At 44.3% G+C, this 23,374-nt stretch overlaps 1 protein-coding gene across 2 annotated transcripts in view; it reads left to right on the top strand.

The window, feature by feature from the left end:
• PTPN23 (protein tyrosine phosphatase non-receptor type 23) overlaps positions 1 to 23,374 on the top strand; it is a 227,711-nt gene that overhangs the window by 119,265 nt on the left and 85,072 nt on the right. For both annotated transcript variants that reach the window (XM_029588197.1, XM_029588198.1), the window contains one exon: positions 14,062 to 14,127. In XM_029588197.1, coding sequence (XP_029444057.1) covers positions 14,062 to 14,127 — 66 coding nt within the window. The remainder of the gene's footprint in view (positions 1 to 14,061; positions 14,128 to 23,374) is intronic.

Genomic DNA, 23,374 nt, shown 5'->3' with positions numbered 1-23,374 from the left:
GGCCCAGTGTAACTTCCGACCAATGAATCTTGTCCATTGCCCACGGAGGATACAAATTTAAATCTTTTGAGTACCCCACCAAATTGCCCTCCAAGTCTGCATTGGGGACTGGTAGCACATAAGGAAGTCCTCCCTTTTAATGGCCAGGGTGGTCGAGCCTATTCCACCAGGGCAAAGAGGATGAAGATTTTACTCCCGGTACTTCCTGATTCCAAAGAAAACAGGAGGACTCTATCCCATCCTAAACCTAAGAGCCTTAAACAAATTTCTCAGAAAAGTTCAATATGGTTTCCCTGGGCACCTTGATCCCTTTGTTGCAAAAAGAGGACTGGCTATATACTCCCTTGATCTGTAGGATGCGTGCACTCACATCGAGATATTCCACGGTCACCAGAAGAATCTCAGATTTCTGGTGGGATAGCATTGCTTCTGGTATCACATTTTGATGTTTAGGCTAGCATCAGCCCCACAGTTCTTCACAAACTGCTTGGCCATGATGGCAACGCATGTTCTGGACAATATGCTGGGCAAGAACACCTCTCAGGCAGGGGCAAAAGAGTCAATGTTCTCGACCATCTGGGTGCTGAAGACACTAGGGTTTGTCATCAACTACTCCAGTCCCATCTAAGCCAGTCACTGCAATTGGACTTCATAGGAGCCCTGCTTGACATCGCTCAGGCAAAGGCCTTTTTGCTGCGCCAGAGGGCCATTTCTTTGATAACCATCGCGGCAGAGATCCAAGTGAGCCAGCAGGTCACAGTATGGCAAATGTTGAGGATGTGAGGCCACATGGTCGCAACAGTTCATCATTCCCTGGGCATGTACTGTTGCCTAATGGATATTACTTTTACTGTTGCCCAGAGAAGCCCAATGGATATTACAGTCCCAGTGGCATCAGGTCGCTCAGAGACTTCAGGACTGCATCCAGGTAACTCTTGTTCTTTCTGGGACTCCTAGTCCTGGTGACAGGAAGATGGGGAATTTCCTTTCAAAATTCTCAGGTCCAAATTGTACCATCAGAATACTCCACCCTGGTCTGGGGAGCTCATGTAGATGGGCTCAGCACCCAAGGTCTCTGGTCTGCCCAGGAACAGCTGTGTGAAATAAACTTCCTGGAGCTCTGGGTGAACAGGTAAACCCTGTGGGCTTTCATAGATCAGCTATCCAACAAAATTGTGTTGATACAAACCAACAACCAGGTGGCTCGTAGCTCCTGTGTTGGGAAGCAGTTCAGATTTGGTCATAAGCCCTATCCCAAGGGATGGTGCTCAGGGCCATGTTTCTGCTGGAATGAGGAATGTAATAGTGGTCAAGCTGAGTTGTTCCTTCCGACCCCACCAATGATCTCTGGACCAAGGAATAGTGAATCCGATCTTCCATCTGGAGAAGCCTGAAGGTGAGTCTGTTCTCTGCACCTTGGAACAACGAAGTTCAGTTCTGTTCCCTGTATAGGTCTCGCAATAAACAAGCCTCGGACACCTTGGCTCACCACTGGGGTGAAAGCCTCCTGTATTTGTATCGTCCAATTCCACTGGTGACGAAGACTTTGAAGCTTTGAGAGGACAAAGGGACTATGATCCTCATAGCCCCTCATTGGCTGAGACAGGTCTGGTTTCCACTCCTCTGGGAGATGTCTATCAGGAAACTGATCAGGTTGGGGATTTCCCCAGATCTCATCAACCAAGATTGAGGCAGATTGCGGCATCCCAACCTCCAGGCCTTTTCCTGCACATCCTGGATGTTGTAAAGCTGATCCCACAATCGCTCAACCTCTTGGAAGATGTGTCTTGATGCCTGGTAGCTTCCAGAAATACTTCCTCTAGAAAGTTCTATGCACTGAAGTGAAGGAGGTTTTCATGTGGTGTGAGCAAGAGGCCATAAATCCTTTCTCCTGCTTCTCACAAAAACTGCTTGACTGTCTCCTATACCTTTCGGAGACAGCTCTCAAGACTAACTCCGTTAGGGTTCATCTGAGTGTGATTGGCGTACATCACCATGGTGTAGAAAGTAAGCCCGTGTGTGTGTGTGTGTGTGTGTGTGTGTGTGTGTGTGTGTGTGTGTATATATATATATATATATATATATATATATATATATATATATATATATATATAGCTTCCCCTAAGGACTACTGCTGTGTCCTGGGATCTCATTGTGCTTTTAACTCCGCTCATGAAAGCTCCCTTTGAGCTTCTGTGACCTGAAGTACCTGACCTGGAAGATCATATTTTTGGTGGTGGTCACTTCAGCTCGCAGGGTCAGTGATCTCCAGGTCTTAGTTACTTATCCATCTAACACTAAATTTTTCCATAATAGTGTTCTTGCGCATACACTCTTGAGTTCCTGTCTAAGGTAGTGTCTGACTTCCTTCTTAACCAGTCCATCATCTTGCCAACATTTTTTTCCCAGGCCCCATTTGCACCAAGGCAAATGATCCCTGCACAGTTTGGACTGCAAATGAGCCTTAGCCTTCTATCTGGAGTGGACAGAAGCCCATAGACATTCCGCCCAACCTTTTTTGTTTCTTTTGATGGGAACAAGTTGGGGATTGCCAAGCAAACTGTTTCCAGTTGGCTAGCAGACTGCATCTCCTTCTGTTATACACAAGCAAGATTGCATCTTGGAGGCCATGTCAAGGCTCCCTCTTTTCAAGCCATGGCAGCATTAATGGCCCACTTGCGAGCAGTTCCCATGGAGGATATCTGCAGGGCTGCGATGGGGAGTTCAATCCACTCATTCCCATCGCATTACTGTTTGGATAGGGATGATCAACGCAACAGTAGTTTTAGCCAATCTGTCCTTCGGAACTTGTTTGAGGTGCCTAAGGCACATTCTTTCTATTCAGATTTTCCCCTCCTTATTACCAACAAAACTTGATGATGTTGTGCCCGTTGGTACTTGTTTTGGTGTTTTGTTGGTCCTCTTTTTTTTTTTTTTTTTATTTGGGGGCAACCTACTTTATTTATTTTTTATTTATTTATTTTATTTTATATACCGGCAACCGTTTGCACATCGTGCCGGTTTACAAGTAACTTATAAACAAGGAATATATAGGCGAGGCCTTTACAAAGAACAATATGTAACACAGTAACAAAGCAGATAACTAAAAAACTTGGGGAAGGAGGGATAGAGACAAGAGGGGGGGTGGGGGAGGGTGAGAACAGATACATAAGGATAAGATATATACATGGATTTGAGGAGCAGATGGTATGTACACTGGTTATATATGGAATTGTATAAGTGCAGATAAAAACAGACACATTATTTTAAAGTAAGGGTTGAATGAAGTGTTTGAGGTTCTTAGAGGGAAAGGGGGTTAAGTGTAGGGTGTGGTTCCTGGGGGGGATTAAAGGATTTTAGGGGGGTATTGGTGAGAGATGAAGGTTGGGTGAGAGTGTTAGTAGGTGGTGAAAAGGATTGGGGGTATGCTTGGAGGAAGAGCCAGGTTTTGAGATTCTTTTTGAAAGTGGGAGTGGAGGATTCTGTGCGTAGGTGAAGAGGCATTGAATTCCAAAGGGAGGGGCCTGCGAGGGAAAAGGCTCTATTGGTGGTGGAAATGAGTCTTGTGGATTTTATGGAAGGAGCAATAAGGGTTCCTTAGAGTGATGAACGGGTAGGTCTAGTGGAGGTACGAGGAAGGAAAGGTGGGTTTAGCCAGTTGTAATGCTCGTTGGTGATACTTTTGTGGATGAGGGTAAGCGTCTTGTAAATAATTCGTGAGTGAATGGGAAGCCAGTGGAGATCAATGAGGGTGGGGGTAATGTGGTCTTTTTTTCTTACATTAGTGAGGATGCGAGCGGTAGCGTTTTGAAGGAGTTGGAGAGGTTTGATGTGGGTGGCAGGGAGTCCAAGAAGGAGAGAGTTACAGTAGTCAAGTTACAGTAGTCAATTTTAGGGATTCGCTCATGTGTGAGGACTACCATCCTGCTTGTCCTGAAAGAAAGCAAAGTTGCTTATCTGTAACAAGTGTTCTTAGAGGACAGCAGGATGGCAGTCCTCACAAAACCCTCCTGCCCCCCACGGAGTTGAGTTTCCACTTTATGGGTTTTGTTCTTATTTTTTTTACTACTTTAAACCTCAATTCCGTTATAAGATTGAGGAACCCCGCGTGGATGCGTGATAAGGCATGGCGAGCACGTTCAGAGAGGCTCAGTCAAATTTCCAGAAACTTTTGCACAAGTTTTCTGTGCTGGGTTCTGACATCCTACTGTCCTTGGGAAAACACCTGTTTCTTGAAAGCATTTCTACTTTACATTTACCCGTTCTATTCCACTCATGATTTTATAAACCTCTATCTTATCTCTGCTCAGCAGTTTCTTCTCCAAAATGAACAGCCTTAACCTTTTTAGCCTTTCTTCATAGAGGAGCCTTTATCATTTTGGTTGCCCTTCTCTGTACCTTTACCAGTGCAACTATATCTTTTTTGAGATGCAGCAACCAGAACCGCCCACAGTGCTCCAGGTGTGTCCTCACCATGAAGCGATAGAGGCATTATGACATTCTCAGATTTATTCTCCATTTCTTTTCTAATATTTCCTAACTTTGTTTGCTTTTTTGACTGCCACTTCAGACCAAACTGATGATTTCAAAGTATTGTCCTGCTAAGACGCCCAGATCCTTTTCCTGGGTGGTAACTACTAATATGGATCCTAACATTGTGTAACCATAGTGTAGGTTTCTTTTCCTCATGTGCATCAATTTGCACTTATTTATTTATTTATGTAAAAGATTTTTATATACCGTCGTTCGTGTTTACATCACAACTGTGTACAAAAACTTGTCGGTATTAAATTTCATCAGACAGTTGGGTGACCAGTATTCCAGTCTTGCAAGATCATCCTGCAATTTTTCACAATTCGCTTTTGATTTAATAACAGGTTATATCATCTGCACCTCACTCGTTGTTGCCCTTTCCAGATCATTTATAAATATATTAAAAAGCACCGGTCCAATAACAGATACCTGATGCACTTCACTGTTTACCCTTTTCCACTGAGAATACTGACCATTTAGTCCTGCTCTCTGTTACCTATCTTTTAAGCATTTTGCAGTCCACAATTGAACATTGCCTCCTATCCCATGACTTTTTAATTTTCTCAGGAGTGACATGAGACACATTGTCAAACATTTTCTGAAAATCCAAATACACTATCCACATGTTTACCATTATCTACATGTTTATTAATCCCTTCAAAATAAAATGTAACAGATTGGTGAGGCAAGATTTTCCTTCTATAAATCTTTATGTTCTGTGATAAGAACATAAGAAATGCCATACTGGGTCAGACCAAGGGTCCATCAAGCCCAGCATCCTGTTTCCAACAGTGGCCAATCCAAGTCACAAGTACCCAAACATTAGATACATCACAAGCTATTGTTGTTTATTAATTACCGTAATAGCAGTTTATGGCTTTAACCTCTAGAAACTTATCCAAACCTTGTTTAAACCCAGTAACATTAACTGCTGAAGCCACATCCCCTGGCAGTGAATTCCAGAGTTTATGCGCTGAGTGAAAAATACTTTTCTTTGATTTGTTTTATATGAGCTACTTGCTAACTTCATGGAGTGCCCCCTGGTCCTTCTGTTATCTGAGAGAGTAAAAAACCAATTTACATTAACTTGTTCAAGTTCTTTCATGATTTTGTAGACTTCTATCATGTCCCCCCTCAGTCGTCTCTTCTCCAAACTGAACAGCCCTAACCTCTTTAGCCTTTCCTCATAGGGCAGCCGTTCCATGCCCCATATCATTTTAATCACCCTTCTCTGCATTTTCTCCAGTGCAGCAGTATCCTTTTTGAGATGCGGCGACCAGAATTGCACACAGTATTCAAGGTGCGGTCTCACCATGGAGCGATACAGAGGCAATATGACATCCTCTGTTTTATTTTCCATTACCTTCCTAATAATTCCTAACATTCTGTTTGCTTTTTTGATCACCACAGTACACTGTACCGACTATTTCAATGTATTATCCACTATGATGCCTAGATCTTTCCTGAGAGGTTCTATCTTAGGAGTTCCCAAACATTGTGATTTTGTTCTTTAGAATAGTTTCCATGATTTTTCCCGGCATTGAAGTCAGGCTCACTGGTCTAAAGTGTCCTGGTTCATCACTGGAGCCTTTTTTAAATATAGGGGTTACATTGACCACCCTCCAGTAGATCCTCAGTTTCATTTTTTAATTGTTTCAGACTTCTGGGGTGTATGGTCCAGGGAATTTGCTACTCTTTAATTTGTCAGTCTGCCCAATTTACATCTTCCAGCTTCACCGTGATTTGTTTCAGGTCTTCTGAATCATTACCATTGAATACAGTTCCCAGTACAGTTATCTCCTCAAAATCCTCTTCAGTAAACACTGAAGCAAAGAATTAATTTAGTCTGTTGGCAATGGCCTTATCTTCCTTAAGTGCCCTTTTAACCTCTTGATCATCTAATGGTCCAACCAACTCCCTTGCAAGCTTTCTGCTTTGATATATTTTAAAAGGTTCTTATGAGTTTTTGCCTCTAAGGCCAGCTTCTTTTCAAATCCTCTTTTAGCCCACCTTATCTGTGTTTTACATCTAACTTGCCAATGCTTATACTTTTTCCTGTTTTCGGCTGGATCCTTTTTCAAATTTTTAAAAGGTCTTTTGGCTAAAATATCTTCTTTCATCTCAACTTTTTAACCGTGCCGGCAGTAGTTTAGCCACACTTTTTTAAAGCCTGGCATACATCTGGACTGGGCTTTCAAGTTAGTATTTTTAAACAGTAACCATGTCTGCTGTAAACTCTTAATCTTTGTAGCTGTACCTTTTTCTTTTTTTTTTCCAAACTATTTTCCTCATTTTATCAAAGTCTCCCTTTTGAAATTTTAATGCTAGAGCTGTGTTTACTGAAGAGGATGTTGGGGAGGTACCCGTAATGGAGAAGGTTTTCATGGATAATGATTCAGATGGACTGAATCAAATCACGGTGAACCTAGAAGATGTGGTAGGCCTGATTGACAAACTGAAGAGTAGTAAATCACCTGGACCGGATGGTATACACCCCAGAGTTCTGAAGGAACTAAAAAATGAAATTTCAGACCTATTAGTAAAAATTTGTAACTTATCATTAAAATCATCCATTGTACCTGAAGACTGGAGGATAGCAAATGTAACCCCAATATTTAAAAAGGGCTCCAGGGGCGATCCAGGAAACTACAGACCGGTTAGCCTGACTTCAGTGCCAGGAAAAATAGTGGAAAGTGTTCTAAACATCAAAATCACAGAACATATAGAAAGACATGGTTTAATGGAACAAAGTCAGCATGGCTTTACCCAGGGCAAGTCTTGCCTCACAAATCTGCTTCACTTTTATGAAGGAGTTAATAAACATGTGGATAAAGGTGAACCGGTAGATATAGTATACTTGGATTTTCAGAAGGTGTTTGACAAAGTTCCTCATGAGAGGCTTCTAGGAAAAGTAAAAAGTCATGGGATAGGGGGCGATGTCCTTTCGTGGATTGCAAACTGGCTAAAAGACAGGAAACAGAGAGTAGGATTAAATGGGCAATTTTCTCAGTGGAAGGGAGTGGACAGTGGAGTGCCTCAGGGATCTGTATTGGGACCCTTACTGTTCAATATATTTATAAATGATCTGGAAAGAAATACGACGAGTGAGATAATCAAATTTGCAGATGACACAAAATTGTTCAGAGTAGTTAAATCACAAGCAGATTGTGATAAATTGCAGGAAGACCTTGTGAGACTGGAAAAGTGGGCATCCAAATGGCAGATGAAATTTAATGTGGATAAGTGCAAGGTGATGCATATAGGGAAAAATAACCCATGCTATAATTACACAATGTTGGGTTCCATATTAGGTGCTACAAACCCAAGAAAGAGATCTAGGTGTCATAGTGGATAACACATTGAAATCGTCGGTACGGTGTGCTGCGGCAGTCAAAAAAGCAAACAGAATGTTGGGAATTATTAGAAAAGGAATGGTGAATAAAACGGAAAATGTCATAATGCCTCTGTATCGCTCCATGGTGAGACCGCACCTTGAATACTGTGTACAATTCTGGTCGCCGCATCTCAAAAAAGATATAATTGCGATGGAGAAGGTACAGAGAAGGGCTACCAAAATGATAAGGGGAATGGAACAACTCCCCTATGAGGAAAGACTAAAGAGGTTAGGACTTTTCAGCTTGGAGAAGAGACGACTGAGGGGGGATATGATAGAGGTGTTTAAAATCATGAGAGGTCTAGAACGGGTAGATGTGAATCTGTTATTTACTCTTTCGGATAGTAGAAAGACTAGGGGCACTCCATGAAGTTAGCATGGGGCACATTTAAAACTAATCGGAGAAAGTTCTTTTTTACTCAATGCACAATTAAACTCTGGAATTTGTTGTCAGAGAATGTGGTTAGTGCAGTTAGTATAGCTGTGTTTAAAAAAGGATTGGATAAGTTCTTGGAGGAGAAGTCCATTACCTGCTATTAAGTTCACTTAGAGAATAGCCACTGCCATTAGCAATGGTTACATGGAATAGACTTAGTTTTTGGGTACTTGCCAGGTTCTTATGGCCTGGATTGGCCACTGTTGGAAACAGGATGCTGGGCTTGATGGACCCTTGGTCTGACCCAGTATGGAATTTTCTTATGTTCTTATGTAGATTTACTTAATATTCACCCTCTAGTCATTAAATCAAATTTGATGGCACTATGATCACTGTTGCTGAGCAGCCCACCCGCATTATGTCTCACATCAAATCCTTCGTTGCACTAACAATTAAAATGGCACCCCTTCTCATTGGTTCCAGACCATCTGCTTCATGAAGCAGTCATTTATTTCACCTAGAAACTTTACCCCCTTGTATGTGCTGATTTTTCGTTTATCTTGTCAATGCTGGGGTAATTGAAATCTCTTATTGCTGTGCTGCCAAATTTGTTAGCTTCTCTAATCTCTGTTAGCATTTCATTGTTCCCTTCATTTTGGCCAGGTGAATGGTAGTATACCCCCACCACTATATTCTTCCCCATTGCACATGGAATTTCCACCCATAAGAATTCCGCTGTGCTTTTAGTCTCCTGCAGAATCTTTATCCTGTTGGACTCTATGCCATCCCTAACATAAAGCACCACCCCTTCACCAAGTTGACCGACCTAATCATTGCAATATAATTTGTACCTGGTATAGCACTGTCTCATTGGTTATCTTCTTTCCACCAGGTCTCTGAGATGCCAATGATGCTATACATTCTAACTCTCCCATCTTACTTTTTATACTTCTAGGGTTGGTATACAGCCATTTCAAAATGTTTTTTGTTTGCTTTAACAATCTACTTATCAATTGATGGGGTAATTAAAATTCCCTGTACGTACCCGGATCAGTCCAGACTGCTGGGTTTTCTTATAGGCATATGGGCTATTTTTGCTTTTATTGGAATCTTTCTTCCTGTCTGCTTGCCCTCTCCCCACATTCATTGTTCTACCTCTCTCTTATTCTCCCCTTACTCTTTCCCACTCACTCAAACCCCTTCATCTTATCCTTTCTCAACCCTCTTCACTTCCCCCCGTACTCTTCTCTTCTGTCCACCTCCACTCAGTCAGAGCAGTGAATGTCTATTTTTGACTCCCCCTACCCTCACTCTCTATTCTGCCTCTGCTCCAGGTCTGTGGTTCTTGGGTTCAAAGATCAGAGATAGGCAATCTTGCGATCAATCTGACAACAGGATCTGCACAGAGGCATGGAGAGGTGGCAGGCAGGATCTGTGCCTCTGACTCTGCAAATAGAAATAATCTGGTACTTGGTATCTCAGATTATAAAACATGTTTTGTTGTAATCCTTAAGTGATTACTAGATATTATTTGTCTTGTCTGTGTGCTTGAACTAGACTGCAGGCTCCATGGAGTAGGCACTATCTCTGTTTTATGTGCAGCACTATGTATGTGTAGTAGCACTGTGGAAATGCTACTGCTACTACATATTTCTATAGCATCTCAACCTATGCAGCACTGTTCAAACACACAAAAAAGACAGTCCCTGCTTATTAGAGCTTACAATCTAATCTAATAAGACAACTATATAGGACAAGAGACTTGGGGTATTTCATAAAGCAAGGAAATGGTTAAGAAAAGAAAGTTAACAAGACTAAAAGCAGCAATTAGGCATAAAATGTAAAAGCTATTTCAGAAAGATGGGTCTTCAGATAGGATTTAAACATGGCAAGAAGAGGGAGCAGGATGCACCAGCTTAGGAAGACCATGCCAAGCACATGGCACAGCCAGGTGGAAAGCACGGAGTTGGGAATTGGTAGTAGAGGAGAAGGGCACAGGTAGGAATGACTTATCTGACGATCGGAGTACACGAGGAGGAGTGTAGAGAGAGATAAGAGAGAAGTAGTGAGGTGCTGCAGAGTGAAGGCACTTGTAAGTGAGAAAGAGGAGCCTGAACTGTATGTGGGAGCAGATAGGGAACCAATGCAGTGGCTTCAGAAGACGGGTTATGTGAGCATAGCAACTTTGGCAAAAGATAAGTCATGCAGCTGAATTTAGGACAGATTGCAGTGGAGAGAGATGGCTTGCAGGAGACCTGTGAGGAGCCTAAGCAGGAGGAGATGAGAGTGGATAAGGGTTCTGGTAGTATGTACAGAAAGGAAAGGATGGATTTTGGCAATCTTATAAAGAAAGAAACGACACGTTCTCTGTATGTACCAGGATCAGTCCAGACTCCTTGGTTTTGCCTCCCCTCCAGCAGATGGAGACAGAGAAAGCGTTGACAGACTCTGCCCTATACCCTGTGGTGCCACCCACAATCCGTCAGTATTTCTCTGTCTCCAGCAGATGGTGGAGATGCAAAATCCTACAGTCTGGTCTGTTTAACCTAGCAAAAAAGAAAAAGACAGATAGGTTAGAAGGATAGGCATTGTGAATTTTGCTCTGTTCTTTTACTTTCTAATTAGGTTTTCAAAAAAAAAGAAAAAGTCAAGGAGACAGCCTCCCAGGGGGTTGTTAGGTCCTGAGGGGAACATCCCTCCTGGTGTTTAGAGGCAGCTGCTAATAAGGGTTGAGAACCCTGTTACAAAGTTTAAGCAGCCTGGGGTGATACTGGGGAGCCCGGCTCACTCACCCACCAGGGCCAGGACCGAGAACAGCGACGGGCAAGTTTCCTTTGTGTTTAAAAAAAAAAAATAAATTTTTTTTACAACCTTTGGTAATCATCGCGCTGACTCTCCTTTCTTTTTCCTGCTAGGGCAGGGTAAGTGCACTGTCGTTTGTCTGATTTTTTTCGCCGCGTTCGTGGTTTGTTACTGTTCTCGTTGCTGCGCAGAGATGCCTCTGGGCTCGACGTGCCTCGCACCTTTCGCGGGAGGGCTTGGGCGCACATTGTTTCCCCGGAGGTGAAGGACCCTCTGTTTTGCCCTGGAGGGGTCAAATTCGGGCGGCTTGGTCCCCGACGCGGCTGCCGGCGCAGAAAGTGGCTTCAGCTGACCTGTTCCCGCTGAGCGCGGGAATGGGCGCCATTTTGGATTTTTATTCGCCCAACCATGCAGCCCGTGGTGGAGGAGGGGTTCTTACCACCCTCTTCTTTTCCACAGCAAATGGCTCGGGGGGAGGGGGGGGGGTGGCTTTTCCGACTGGTCCTGACTCTCCTGTGCCAGGGGATGACACCGAGGGGGTTTCAGATTACTCTTCTGGTTCATCTTTTTCTTCTGAATTTGTATTGCTTTTTTACAAGGCTTTTAAGGCCAGGAAAGCTGGAAAGAAGCAGGCCAGAGAAACAGTTAAAGTACAGGCTCTGCACAGGCTGTCCCAGAAGTGGTCCAGGTCCAAAGAGGGTTTGGAGCCCTAGAAAAAGAAAGCGTCCGTTGCGGTCGGTGGCTACTGTTACGGATTTGGACTCCTCGGAGCCAGAGGACCAGGATCAGCACGCCAAGCCCCCGAAGGGGGCAGATGGGGACGTGGATCAGCAGTAGGCCTTAGACCGCGGTACCCAAATCATGGAAGGGGATGACCCGAAGGTGGCTCGCCTCTTCAGACAGGAGGAATTAGATCCGCTGTTTTCCAACCATCCTAGGGGAGTTAGGTCTGGAAGTTCCGCCTGCGGAAGCACGGCGGGGAGCTATGGATCCGGTGTTGTTGGGCCTGAGAGGTCCTGCCATTTCCTTCCCCTTTTCATTTCTCTGCGACTGACTTATTGTCCAGAGTGGGACACCTCGGACTTGGGGTTGAAGGTGAGTAAGGCTATGGAAAAGCTATATCCTCTGCCAGAGGAAGCTTTAGACCATCTCCGAGTCCCTAAGGTGGATGTGGCAGTTTCTGTCGTCACCAAAAAAACCACTATCCCAGTCACGGGGGCGACTGCTCTCAGAGACCTGCAGGATAGCAAATTAGAACTTCAGGTCAAAAATATTTTTGAAGTATCTGCCCTGGGGGTGCGAGCTACCATGTGCAGTAACTTTTCTTTGCGTGCGGGCCTTCGCTGGGTGCAGCAGTTTCAGGCCAACGCCGGCCTTTCGGAGGGGGAAGCTCTCCAGGCAGGGCGTTTGGAGGCACTAATCACTTATAGTGCAGATGCGCTTTCTGATCTGTTGCGGACTTGGGCCAGACCCATGGTGTCAGCAGTATCGGTGCACAAGCCTCCTGTGGTTACGGAACTGGTCAGCGGATGTCTCTCTTCCAAAGCTCAGCTCGGCTCCTTGCCTTTCAAAGGCAAGTTGCTGTTTGGTAAAGATTTGGAGGGCATGGTCTCGTTTCCGGGGAAGTAGGATATTCTTGATAATGGTTATCCACAGAAACAGAGAGAGGAGGGGAGGTGGGCTTGGGGGGAAAGAGAAGGAGCTCTGTCTTGGCCTTGTTGATTTTAAGGTGGTGGGACATCCAGGCAGCAATGTCAGACAAGCAGGCTGATGTTAAGTAATAGTAGTAACTTCACTTCTGAAGCAAGGGTATAAAATTTGGATAACAATTTTGTGTTTTTCTACTTGGCAGAGTTTTCTTTTGAGGGATATTGCTGACTAGGTGGTGTAGATAATAAAAGCAAATTGAAAGAAAGCAAGCTGTGGTCTTTCTGAGAAAGTTGTGTGCATAAATAACAATGAAATCTTACCATAATCACTTTTGATAGAAAGGAGGTGGGGTATCGCAGAGGAAGAGCCTGAACAAGAGGTTAGCTTCACAGTTCCCCCCCCCCCCCCCCACGCTGGCCATCTGTGCCATCTTGTGTTTGAGTCTCAAGAAAATGAACCTGATGCTCATAAATCTAACATGCCCTGAGGATATCCCAAGAATGCTCAGCAAGATTTAGCTCCTCCTCATGTATGAGGGTAGTAACCATGAAGAAGACACCTCTTAAGGAAAAGACAGCTTTCCCTCTTACTTTTCTAGAGACATAAAAATGAGTGTAAATCCTGCCTGATAATCGTGTATTGTCAAGTAGGTGAGGTTTTCCTAGTTGTGATCTGAAGATTAAAAATTTACAACCTGGAAAAATGGTTAAACATCCTTGATTTTGTTCTGGATTATATTTTCACAATTTCAGGTCCTACCTTTAAAACCTTGCATCTCCAGTAACACTCGGAGCCCCTGCTCCAGAAAAGGCTGGAGCAGGGGCTTCTGTAATGTTATAAATGCTCGATTTTGACAGACTCTACAGAAGACAGCCTTTCTAGGGAATAAGCACTGCCCAGCAGTGGCTAACAGCTGATCTCTCTTCAGTCAGCAGACCTCTGGTAACAGTTTTCAAATGGATTTCTGCAGTTAAACCGGTATTTACCTGTTGAGGAAAAATTGCCCTCCCCTCTCGCCAGGGCAAGTAGGCTGAAGTATGCACCAGGAACTTCATTTTTAAATCACTGTGCATTCTTTACCCCTGAATACTTTGCATCTGCAAAATAAGCAGGGTATGAGATCCCTGCACCAACAGCTGGCCAGTAGATTATTAAGAAGTGCTGGTGGGGAGTTTGGTTTGAGGCCTGCAGTAACTGTGACATGTGCCAGCGGTAGCATAGACTGCAGCTGAGAGGTAGACTTCCAGCGTGGTATATATTGCCCTTTCTGTTCACGTTTTCTTTCATCTTTTTTTTTTTCTTCCAGTGAGGAAAAGGCTAAGCTGCTCCGAGAACAGATGTCAAAAATCGACACCAAGAATGAAATTCTCGAGTAAGTATAGGTTGAAAGTTTCATTCCTGATGTGTTTGGTTTGTTTAAATATTTATTTTTAAACTGACATTCCTGAGACCAGTCTAAAGCGGTCCTGCTTTTCATAGGGATACGAGCACTACATCTCCTTATTGATTACTTAGATGATAAAAATATTCTTTATCCAAATCAATTTGGATTTAGGGAAAACCGCTCTACGGAAACTCTATTACTATCACTTACAGATTCAGTACTAAGAGGGTTTGATACTAACAAAACATACTGCCTGGTTCTAATTGATTTAAAAGCTGCATTTGATACAGTTGACACACACAATCCTTTGCCAGCAGATGAAAAACATAGGGATAGATGGATCAGTGCTAAAATGGTTTACATCATTCCTAGATGATAGAACATTGAAAGTAAAATTCAACAACTACCTATCAGATACCTTCCAATGTAATACTGGTGTACCTCAAGGATCTGCTCTGTCAGCAACACTATTTAATATTTATATGCTACCTAAATGCAAATTACTGTCCAATACTGGAGTAAAATTCTTTTTATATGCTGATGACTTACAATTCTACATCCCCCTAACTAAATCATTGGATAACACGACATCTTTACTAAAAAAAAACAACTCAAAAAACTATATAACAATTCAAGAAAAATTATCTCAACTTAAAATCGTACTGAGTACCAAAAAAATGGTTATCATCTGGCTAAACAGAAACCCACAAATATTAATACTTCCTGCCTTAGAAATGGGAAACCAAATTAATCCATCAAACCATGCGAGAAACCTAGGAGTACATCTGATGAAAACTTAAGTTTGAAAACTCATGTAAGTAATATGATCAAATCTGGCCCAACAAACTGATGATTCTGAGCTGATTAAAACCCTTACTAATGACAACAGACTTCCGCACAGTATTACAAACCTTAATATTTTCTAACCTTGATTACTGTAATTCATTATTGCTAGCTTCCTGCTAATCAAATAAAACCATTACAAACTTCAAAACGCTGCTGCAAGACTTTTAACAGGACCTAAGAAATATCATCTCACCAAAATTAATGAACTAACCAATCATGAATACACTGTAAAGTATTAACAACAATATTCAACAGCATATAAACCCTGACAATAATGGTTTATTGGGAGTGACACTCCAACAACACAACACCAATCGAATGCTGAAATCTCAAAACAAAGGCCTCTTAAAATTCCCTACAGTAAGAGACACTCATTTGACTTAATCAAGAGACAGGATGTTATCAGTAGCTGGCCCAAAACTGTGGAACTCCATGCCTGAAGAACTAAGATTAACATTGGATAGAAAGAAATTCAAGCATGACCTGAAAACTTGGCTCTTTAAAAATGCCTACAACTTAACAAAGCCTTAACATTCAGATTACCTAATTGATAAATAAGATGCTATGAAAAATAACCCTCTGGAATCGATTATATGTTATTAATAATCCTTTGTTATATGTGAGTTTTAAGATCTTGAGAACTTCACGTGGAATGACTGTATCTAAAACATTTAAATAAATAATTAAATCTCCATATGTGCAGTGGTATAAAATCCAAACTGGATCAACCTGTCCAAAACAAACAAAAAAAAGGAACCAGTGGGTCATCCTACCCTCAAGTTACAAGGAAAGCTCTATCTCCCCAAGAGAGAGGCATAAAACCAGGTGGTAGTTGCCAATCCCATTTTTCTCCTGTAGGCTCCAAGGTACTGCGTTCTGGGCAACGCATAGTTTTCCGTCTGAAAGCTGCCATATTATTTACCCTGGTCACAGCCACCAGCTTTATGCACCCAGGAGATTGCAATATGTAGCCACTTTCAGATTAGATTTTGAAAAGCCCAACGTTGATTTTTAAAATTCTCCCTGAACCTGACAGATCCCATAAACTGAATTAATTTTAAATTGAGTGCCAGGTTTGACAGAGCAGTGGAAGAAGCCTGAATCCAATTAGAAACCTAGTTGTCCATCATGAATGGTGTATTGTCACCCTTCTTGAGGATGGGAGGTAAAGGGGGCCTTATGAAGAGCTGCACGATTGGAGCACTGTAGCGCCTGATCTCTGAATCCCACCCACAGAGAGTAGCTGCTGTAATTTCTTGTTTGTACTCTGGATCAGTCCAGACAAGTGGGTTTATGCCTTCCCTACCAGCAGATGGAGGCAGAGAACAAAAGTTTGAGGCACTGCTACATAACCGAGAGTGCCACCTGCAGTCCCTCAGTATTTCTCTGTCTCCAGCAGATGGTAGAGGTGCAAACCTGCAGTCTGGAGTTTAAAAAAAAAATATAAAAAATTAAGGAGATTCGGCTCCTCAAGGTGTTATGTTCCTTTGAGGGCCATCCCTTGGGTGGAGCAGGGCAAGTGGAGGGTTGGGGACCCCTTTCCTGACTTGGCCCTTCTTATCAGGGAGGGTTGATAGCCAGGGGTCCTGGTTCCCTCACCCCCTCTGGGCCCTTCACTCCCTCTGTGTCCCTGGCACCCTCAGCACTCAGCCTCCAGAAGCAGGGAAGTTGTACATAATTTCTGTACTCAGGGCCAGGGCAACAAGAACACTTCGACTCAGCAAGAGGTTTAAAATTTAGTTTATTTGGCTTTTTAAAGAAGAGTCAAAGACAAGTGTTCCTGGGAGATGCTATATGCCCTCTATCTGTAATAACTAGCATCTCAATGAATATATGACATGCCCTGACTTTTATAATCAAAATACAGCACTACCGAAGTTTCCAGAATGCCCAAAGATACATTATGCTGTTGTCATGACAATCTATAATGCATAGGAAATGCTTGTGAGGACATCCCTCAACTTAAGAATTCTTCTAACCCTGTTCATCCTCCCACCATAAAAGTTCCTTTATCAACATGGCTTTGATGGCCTTTGTTCTTCTGTTCTTCTCTTGATATTCTTTGTTGTGTAAACAAATAGCAAGTCTATGGCCTGAATAGGAAGCTCGGCATGAATTCCGTTTTCTGGAGCCAGGACTTAATTAAAACTGTAACTTTAAAAGAAGAATCTTTTCACCTGGCTCCTGTCCGTTGAGATATGCATTTGTAAGACAAAAGCTTACATCCTGGCTTCATACGAACCAAGTTTCCTTGTATTATGAAGTAAATGTTGCCATTGAATAGGCCTCTCTTGTTGGTGCCAGTAGGTCTATCTCAGGGACATTCTGCAAGTCATGCTCAGAAAGGCACTCAGAGTTCATTCAATTCTGACAGGCCACAGTACAGCAGAGGCGTCTGGGTATTTTTCCTTCCTAATATTGCGTATCTGATCAATCATATTCTTCAAAGTATTTCTGTTCTTTATTTTTTTGGTCCCTTTTCTGGCTGGGTCTGTTTCTTTAAATAAAAAAAAAATGTTTTAAAAAAAGCAGCACAGCAGTAGCGGCTGATAGCAGGGCTGAGGCAGCAGGTAAGTGACTGTATTCCCGCCGGGAGGCAGGCAAGAGGGGATGTGCCGAATTGCCTTTGTTGATCGTGGCTGGGTGCTGGATATTTCAGCACCGGACAGCATCGGGGTGCACTCATGTTGGCAGGGTCTATTTTTAGGCCCGACCGTGTGCGTAAGCCTGACCGCACTGACATGGTGACTCACATGCAGCGCAGTAAAGTTTGTCACAGCTGCAGTATAAGGCAGGCTTGATTCTATTCTGCCTCGTTTTGTCATGAATATGCCTGGGCTGGGGGGCCGGCAAGCGCATGAAAGCAGCTAAGCTGGCTCTGGAGATCCCAGGGGGGAGGTCTGAGGAGCTGTCAATCATTTTGTCAGCATGTTCTGATAGGCTGCTATTTCGGAGCCTTGGGACTCCCCTCCCACGCTGTTTCCCGCTGAACAGGACCCTGCTGGTGGGAAGGGGAGAGGCTCAGGGAGTTTCTGGTCAGGCGTTTTCCACGGATTTTGTTCTTCTCCTCCATAAGGCTTATTTAGGCAGGAAGTATTTAAGATGAAATCCCTCACCCAGGAAGTCCCGGGTGGCCAAGAAGGCTAGGGATCGGAGGCCTGTGGAGGCAGGAGGGATCCTGCGCTCATTGGGTCTCAGATGAGCCGCGGAGGAAGAAGGTTTGTTGTAGGGGATGGATGATCCTGATCAGATGCAGGGGAGTCCGATGGAGCCGAACAAGGACCCTGTTGGTGCCTTGGGGGATCCAATGCAGGATCCAGTCCATGATCCAGTGGATGCGTTGGGGGATCCAATGCATGATCCGGATGCTGTGCCAATCATAGAAGGTGATGACCTGTGGGTGGTCCGTCTCTTCTGGAGGGAGAAACTGGGTCTGCTGATTCCTCAGGTGCTGGAGGAGCTGGGGATTAAGGTTATCTAGGAGGACTCAGATAATGAGGGAGTGAATCCAGTCCTGGAGGGATTGCGGGGACCCCCTAAGGCCTTTCCATTGCCAAAGAAGGTGAAGAAGCTGGTGTATCAGGAATGGGAATCTCCTGAGGCAGACCTGAAGGTAGCAAGGGTTAGGTGAAGTTATATCCCTTGCCGGAGCAGACCTTGGAGTTGTGGACATCTCCCAAGGAGGATGCAGCTGTGTCTGCTATTAACCAAAAGGACGACCATCCTGGTAGCAGAGGTGACAGCTCTAAAGTATATCCAGGATCGAAAGCTGGAGAATTCTGCTCAAGAGGCTGTTTAAGGTTGCAGCTTTGAGTCTTCATGCGGCGGTGTGTGGAAGTTTGTAGAGAGCCTGCTTATGCTGAGTGCAGAAGGCATCAGACAAGTGGTCAGGGACAGCAGCTGAGACAGCGCAGGTGGCCCGCTTGGAAGTGGAAGTGGCCTATGTATCCGATGCTTTTTATGACATGATCGGAACTTCCGCAAAGAGTATGGTCTCTGCAGTGGTGGCGCAAAGGCTCCTATGGCTGCGAAATTGGTCAGCGGACATGTGGTCTAAAGCCCAGCTGTTGAATCTCCCCTTCAAAGGGAAGCTGCTCTTTGGGGAGGACCTGGAGCAGCTCATGAAGCAGTTGGTAGAGTCAAAGGGTAATAAGTTACCTGAGGACAGAAAGACCCTTAAGAAGTCCTTTCCACTATGAGCTTGTTTTCAGGAGGCGTGGAGGTTTCGTGCGGGCAGGAGCCCTAAAACGGCTTTGCAGAAGCAGAGTTCTGGCAGACAGCAGCCCTTTCAGAGTCAGCGCAGACCCCCGAGGGATGGTGGTTCTCAAGGGGGCAGCAGAAACAAGATTGGTCAATGAAGGCTCTTTGGCCTGCTCTTCTCTGGAGGCTATTGGAGAGAGGCTGTTCCTCTTTTACAAGGAGCGGACCAGAATAATGTCAGACCGGTGGTTCCTGGAGGTGATAAGAGACTGCTATGCCTTAGAAATTTCTTGTCCACTCAGGGACACCTTTGAGGTCTCCTGCTGCATCTCCCAGTGCAAACGAGAGGCAGTGCGGGATACTCTACATTGATTGCAATTCCTGCGCGCCATTGTACCGGTGCCCCCTCAGGATAGGGGGCAGGGCCGGTATTCCATATACTTTGTGGTACCAAAAAAGGAGGGGACCTTTCGGCTCATTCTCGATCTGCAGAAGGTCAGTGCTGCCCTTCGGGTGCTATGGTTTCAGATGGAGACATTGCGCATGGTGATAGCAACGGTGCGCAAAGTAGAGTTTCTAGCATCGTTGATCTTGATAGAAGCCTATCTTCATATCCCCATTCGGGCTGAACACTGAAGGTTCCAGAGATTCATGGTTCTGGGAGAACATTTCCAATTTTGGGCTCTTCCTTTTTGAGTTGGTACAGCGTCATGCACATTCACAAAGTTGATGGTGGTAGTGGTGGCGTCACTCAGGAAGGAAGGTATGCTGGTGCACCCGGACCTGGACAATTGGCTGATACAGGCGAAGTCGGAAGTGGAGTGTAGTCACTAGTCTAGTGGGTACTGCAGCTTCTGCAGTCGTTGGGCTGGGGGATGAACCTAGCAAAGAGTCATTTTAAGCCAGCCCAGTCGTTGGAGTATCTGGGCACGCGCTTCGATACCCGGTTAGGGAAGGTGTTTCTAAGGAGAGAGTAGCCAAGTTGCAGAGCCCAGGTCCTTCGGCTGCTGCGCCTGGGTCTGGGATTACTTGCAGGTCCTGGGTTCCATGGCATCTATGCTAGAATTAGTCCCATGGGCCTTTGCTCACATGCATCCTCTGCAGGGAGCTCTGTTATCCCATTGGAATCCTCTTTCGGAAGAATTTCAGCTTCCTTTACTGTTGCCGGAGGATTCCAAGTCCAATCTCTTGTGGTGGGTGTCTCTGCACAATCTGGAGAAAGGGATGGATCTGGAAGTGTCCGACTGGATGCTGGTGACCATGGATGCCAGCTTTGCTTGCTGGGGGATGATTTGTCAAGAGAAATCAGCCCAGGGTTGGTGGTTGCCAGAGGAGGTGACCTGGTCTATCAAAAACCAGGGCAAAGCCTTAATGGCGTTTCTTTTGCTCGTTCGAGACAAGTCGGTGCGAGTATGCCATCAAGGCGCTACGAAAAGTTGTCTAGTGGCACCGGAGGCACAAGAACTGTCCATGTGGGCAGAGAAACATCTGGTGAGAATAGCGGCTTTTCATGTTGCCGAGGTGGACTTCCTCAGCAGACCATGTCTGGACCCGGGTGAATGAGAGTTGGCAGAAGCCTTTGCCTTCCTGCATGCAAGGTGGGGCAGACCAGTGGGGGACCTCATGGTGACTCTGAGAAATTAAAAAAATGGATTGGTTTTTCAGTCGCAGAAGAGAGGACGGATCGGAGGGCATTGATGCTCTAGTTCAACCATGACCGACACATCAGTTGCTGTACATGTTCCCACTGTGGCCTCTTCAAGGTTCGAGTGCTGTGGCGTATCGAGATTCATCCGGGCAGGGTGATTCTGGTGGCGCCCAAGTGGCCACGCCAGGCGTGGTTTGCGGACCTTCTTCGTCTAGTGGTGGACAGTCCTATTCGTTGCTGCAACAGGTGCCCGTATTTTCAGACCGGGAGGATCTCTTCTGTCTAGCAGCTTGGCTTTTGAGAGGCGTTGACTCTCTGTTTGAAGGATTATTCAGAGCCTGTGTGTGCTACTTTGCTTCAGGCAAGGAGACCTTCCACAACATCCAAGTGTGGAAGGTGTTCGATTCATGGTGTTTTGAAAACAGGGTGCAACCTTTGAAGTTGGATGTTCCACAGAACCTGGCCTTTTTGCAAAGTGGTTTGGCTAAGAGTTTGGCCTATAATTCCCTTAGGGTCCAGGTAGCAGTCTTGGGTTCCCTTCAAGGTAGGATTCAGGGAAGACCTTTGGCTTCTCATCTAAATGTAATTCGTTTCCTTAAGGGGGCGAAACATCTGCGTTCTCCAGTGCAGAGGATTTGACCAGCCTGGAACCTTAATTTTGTGCTTAGAGTGCTGTGTGGTCTTCCCTTGAACTGATGCGGAGGACGTCGTTAAATGATTTTACCCTGAAGGCTGTTTTTCTGGTGGCTATCTGTTCAGCTAGGCGAATATCTGAGCTGCAAGCATTGTCGTGTAGGAACCCTTTCCTGCATTTTTCGGAGAATGAGGTTTCTTTACATGCAGTTCCTTTTTTGCCTAAGGTGGTATCCCCTTTCTATCTTAACCAGGTTGTCAAGTAACAGCCTTTTCACATTTGTCAGCTGAGGCTCCGATACAAGGTAGCTTTACTTGTTGGATGTGCGTCAAATTCTTTTGCAATATCTTAACATGACAAATGCCTTTCGGAGACCTGATCCACCTGTTTGTCCTGTTCAGTGGAGCAAAGAAGGGAAATGCTTCCAAGGGCACTACTGCACAATGGTTGAAGGAGACGATAGCTTCGGCTTACATCTGTAAGGGTTGATTGGTGCCGGAGGGGTTGAGAGTGCATTCCACTAGAGCGCAGGCAACCTCTCGGGCGGAGTGTCAACTGCTTTCTCCGCAGGAGATTTTTCAAGCAGCAGTGTGGTCTTCTCTTCACACTTTTAGCAGACATTACTGCTTGGATGTGCAGGCGCCAGGGGAGGCAACTTTTGGGGAAAGTGTGTTGCGCATGGGTCTTTCAAGTTCCTGCCCAGAATAGAGGGTTTTCAGTACATCCCACTTGTCTGGACTGATCCGTACGAACAGGAAAGGAAAATTGGTTCTTACCTGCTAATTTTCATTCCTAAAGTACCATAGATCAGTCCAGAGACCAATCCCCATCTTTTGAAAGACTTCCTTGCTTTCAGATGTTGCTGAGCTGGTATACTCAATGTAATGAGAGGTGTACATAGTTTTGTATGTGATTTGTGTTAAGTCAAAGGGGCCTAGTTCCAGGGGGCTCCTACTGTAATTCTATGTTCGCCTTATCGTTTATTAGGTGATTTGTTATCACAGACATTTTGGCTTGGGTACAGGTCAATATTGAGGGACTGCAGGTGGCACTCGGTTATGTAGCAGTGCCTTAAAGTTTTGTTCTCTGCCTCCATCTGCCTCCCACTTGCCTGAACTGATCCGTGGTACTTCAGGAATGAAAATCTGCACGCAAGAACCAATTTTCCTTTATCTTAACTTCAGATCACTTCCAATCACCCTGCAGAATGGCCACTCACATGTTTTCCAGTACAACTTAATATTTGGAACATAGAAATATTATACCTGGAGACCCAGGTTCTAATCCAACCTCTACCACTCAGTTTGTGACCTTGAGTGAGTACTTTAACCTCCCTCTGCATATGCCGGAACACTAGTGGAAATAAGATCTTGTCTTGTCAGAGGCATTCCTAATGAACTTTCTTAAATTATTTCCTTAATTGATACTCTCCCCAGCATCAGAAGTTTTGCAATCTGTTATCAAATTCCAGAAAAAAAGAACTATTATAATTCATTTTAGATTTATAGGCCGCCTTTCTATACAGTATGCTCAAAGCAGAGTTACAAATCAATAACACAAAAGCATAATAATTTAAATCATAAGACAAAGGAGGTGGTTGACTCTGTGGCACAGGATGTATGAAGGACACATTTATAAAAGGATCTTGTAAGGATGTAAGTATAAGTACAATGCACAGAGCCCTGCCATGCTGGGAACATACAGCAAGGGTAATTGCCACAAAGTTAGAAGATGCTAAGGTATACAATGTATTTCCCTCAGCCCTTATTGTGTAGCAGAAAATTTGCAAATGGGTTGCATGATCAGAGACCTATGAATAAAATCAGAAGTTAATAAAGGAAAATCAGGCTGCAGTTTACTAATATTTAAACTCTTCAGTGCAGATCTAGCTGTGCTGTAGTGAGTTT

This window comes from Rhinatrema bivittatum, chromosome 2 (assembly GCF_901001135.1).
Source record: "Rhinatrema bivittatum chromosome 2, aRhiBiv1.1, whole genome shotgun sequence".
Lineage (NCBI taxonomy): Eukaryota > Metazoa > Chordata > Amphibia > Gymnophiona > Rhinatrematidae > Rhinatrema > Rhinatrema bivittatum.
Note: the sequence above shows the minus strand (reverse complement) of the source record. Positions and strands in the feature narration are given on the sequence as shown.